The 3,641-nt window shown below is 24.3% G+C and overlaps 1 protein-coding gene across 1 annotated transcript in view; it reads left to right on the top strand.

The window, feature by feature from the left end:
• Positions 1 to 780: 780 nt before the first annotated feature.
• The window catches only part of LOC105620563 (H2.0-like homeobox protein), a 7,916-nt gene continuing 5,055 nt past the window's right edge, over positions 781 to 3,641 (top strand). The window contains exons 1-2 of the mRNA XM_012202057.1: positions 781 to 886; positions 1,217 to 1,435. Coding sequence (XP_012057447.1) covers positions 781 to 886; positions 1,217 to 1,435 — 325 coding nt within the window. The remainder of the gene's footprint in view (positions 887 to 1,216; positions 1,436 to 3,641) is intronic.

Below are 3,641 nucleotides of genomic sequence, written 5' to 3'. Positions count from 1 at the left end.
TCAATTAGTAAGAAAAGTAACAAAAACTAAGTATGACACACACACACACACACACACACACACACACACACACACACAGAGAGAAATTTTATTTATACAATATAAAATCAATAATTTAACGTATATTAAAGACAATTTGTTATTATTACCATTGTCATAATTTTTATTTTTCATCTTTTCAAAACATCTCTCACGGAGAATATTACTTTAGCTTAACATTTATATCCACAGCATTCGACTCATCATTTTGACCAAACCAATCTTCTTATAGTCCCGCCTACCAGTATTTTCGTGGACCAATCCAGTTAATCCAGCGAAATCACAACTGGCGGTGGTAATTTTTTCAGCCAGAAATTTCTCGACATGGCAGAGTTTCATTCACTCATTCACTTTTATGCTCTTCTATAATTCTCTCAAATATTTTTTGCAAAAGTGATAATTCTTTACTAATAAATTATTTTAGAGTCTTTTCTTTCTCAAATTTATTTCTATTAAATCATTATTTAACATGTGCATTTAAAAATAGTGTGCATTTAAAAATAGTGTTATATAAAGAGTGATTAAAGAAAGTGAATTAAAGTGTGGTGAAGTATAAGTTATATTAGTTGGACAAACATTACTAGAATTCATTTTATGTTATTTTTAATAATAAGTTTTTGTGTAAATTTATATTTTATATAAAAAACACAGGCATAAAATACAAATGCAGATTTTTCCAAAATGTTCTAAATGCAATTAATGCAGATACCATGCAAATTTTTAACAAGTTTGGAAGAGACGATGAATGACGTTAATGCTTTCAACATGGATAATTCTAATTATTCAAGACAATTAAAATTTGGTATGGATCGCATATTATCGAATGAAATTTCCACAAGAAAAATAGGTGAAGGTTACACTACTTACTTAAAATTATAATTTACAACTGTTATATGAAATTGTTCACTTCTAATATAATTATTATAACTGACTTAGATAATTTATTTTTTTTAATAATTTATGCATCAATTACGCCTTCTTTTAATCGAACCTATAAGTATAATAATTTTTTCTTAAACATATTTTTAAATAAAGCTTGTAGTTTTTAGTTTTAATATTTCTTTGTAACAATAATAAAGTTCTATATTATTATAATTAAATAATATATATATATATATATTATTATTTATATATCTTATAGAAGTTTTAATTTATCGAAGTTGATACATTGATATAGATATTCTTAAGCCACTTCCAATACAACTCCCACCAATACGTTGTCCTTGCATCGAAAGTTGCGAGCAATGCGAAACTGTCAGAACTGTCAGAACTTGCATTTCATTTCCGCATGCCCATTCGTCATTATCTGAGGGTACCACATCTGCATCTTATACTGGGCTAATGGAGAGTTTAGGAACTTTGTATCGGCCAGCACCATTACGCCCCATACCAAAAGGTAAATTATAATAAATTAAATTTAATATTGCTCAATTTGCTCAAAATTTGTATTAGATAAATTTAATATTTTACATGTACTAATTAATATTTTACATGTACTAATTTACTGCAGAAGTATTGGATATTTTTATAATCGTTTAGAGAATAATCTTTTTTATTAAAAATAAAGTCGAAGCAAGTTTATTATTTAAAGTATCGTTTATAACTATTTAAGATTGTACAAATTTTAGTTAGTTCGTTTCTTAATGTTCCCTTGTGGGAAAATACTAGTGAATTAAATTAGTGAAAAAAAAACATACAAACTATGTACCAAAAAATGTATAATATTCAATTTGAGTAATTTTCCAATTATTTGTTTTTTCGCAAGTTTAATAGTATAATATTTTCACGAAAGTTAGCTTATCAGACAGTATTGATTAATTATATTTGAATATTAAGCAGAATTTTTCTGTAAATATTTATAACAATGTCTTGAAAAGATTCAACTGACAATGATCATCGTAAGTTACATCGTTAACAAATGTTACCATGTGGATATTTTGTACTTCTGATATTCGGGAGCAAGTAGAACAAAATATTTACGTGTCTTCACGTGTTTCCTGTCTGTGTTTAAACGACATCTTAAGTGCCACCCAGCGTTTATGCATGGTGTAAACAGCGGTTTCTATGCGCATTTTCTCGGTTGGTTGAAATCTGGTAGTACTCGCATTTATTTTTTTTTTAAAGCTATTCATTCTCTATCTCTTATATCTTATTTCATTTTTTGTTCTTTCCTCTCCCTCAATCTTCTATCAATAAAATTAATGATACATACATATAAATTTTTTTCGTATAAAATAAAATTTAAGAATGAAATAGATATATTTTACACAGTATGATATTTTTCTAATTATTCTGAATATAAAATATTACGATAGTGATGTAAAAAATCAATAGCTTACGAGATATTTTATACTTTATTCTGGCACATATTGATATAAAATGTTCGTAAATTATTAATTTTTTATAATTATATCTTAATACTTTTACAAACAGAATAATGAGATAAATCAATTGAAAAGAAAACACATAGCTTTAAAAATATATATATATAATATCTCTAGTAAACTATTTGTTTTTTTATCACTATCTTAATATTTTTATATACAGAATAATTAGAACAATATTTTTAAAAAAAGGGATACAATTCCATTTAAAAAAGTGGAAGTGACTTTGAAATCTCAAAAAATATGACCTTGAGAAGAATTTTTTCAATAATAAAATGCCTCATTGAATCGAACAACTTTCTCCTTTGATATTTTCTCGTATCATTAAAAACAACAAAAATATTTTAGATAATCAAGTTAGAGGAAATACTCTGTATATATAATTAATTCATATACAAGGTGTTTGATAAGAAACGATAAAACTCTCGCAAAGAGCGAATTAAACTGAGTCGAAAAGTTTTCTATCATTTTACAATTTTTGCAACAATTAACAAGATATTAATGATATTAATTATTAAAAATCGCTGAATATTGGTTTCCAATAATTTTTTATTCAAGCATTATCAACTTTATAGAAAAACAGTAAGTGACAAAAATTGTTTATTTTCTTCTCATAGAATTCTGAGAATTTTTTAGTATCGCATTTTCTCATTGATAAAAATAGTTGACAATAAGGAAAGTACTAAAAAATTAGTAAAAAATTCTGAAAAAATTTTTTAAGCTCTAATAATAAATATATAATAATATGTAAATATAATATATAAAAAAAGTATATTAAAATAGACATACTTAATAAATCTATTCCTTTAGTCATTGTATGTACAATATCGAATTACCCATATTTTTAGCAAATCTTGTTTGTAAGAATTAAATAATAAGTTTATAAACATAATAATACAATGGAATGTAATTCTAATTTTTAGCAATATCAATTTTCGAGTTATTAGATACAAGTTTAATTATTAAAAATGTAATCTTTTTTAAGCTACTTCTACTTTCTTCCATATTTTTACATAATATTAATAATATATAAACTATTCTATTAATTCTTATTTAACTTATTATATTAACAATATTAAGAATTTCTTTATTTTAGATCGTTGTGAGAATACAATCAATGCTAGAAATTAAAATGCTTATAAGTCGAAACTGGATCTTCATTGCTTAAATAATCTTGAATATCTATATATATATATATATATATATATATATATATAC

This window comes from Atta cephalotes (assembly GCF_000143395.1).
Source record: "Atta cephalotes unplaced genomic scaffold scaffold00027, whole genome shotgun sequence".
In the NCBI taxonomy this organism is placed as follows: domain Eukaryota; kingdom Metazoa; phylum Arthropoda; class Insecta; order Hymenoptera; family Formicidae; genus Atta; species Atta cephalotes.
This window is presented reverse-complemented; position numbering and strand designations above follow the sequence as displayed.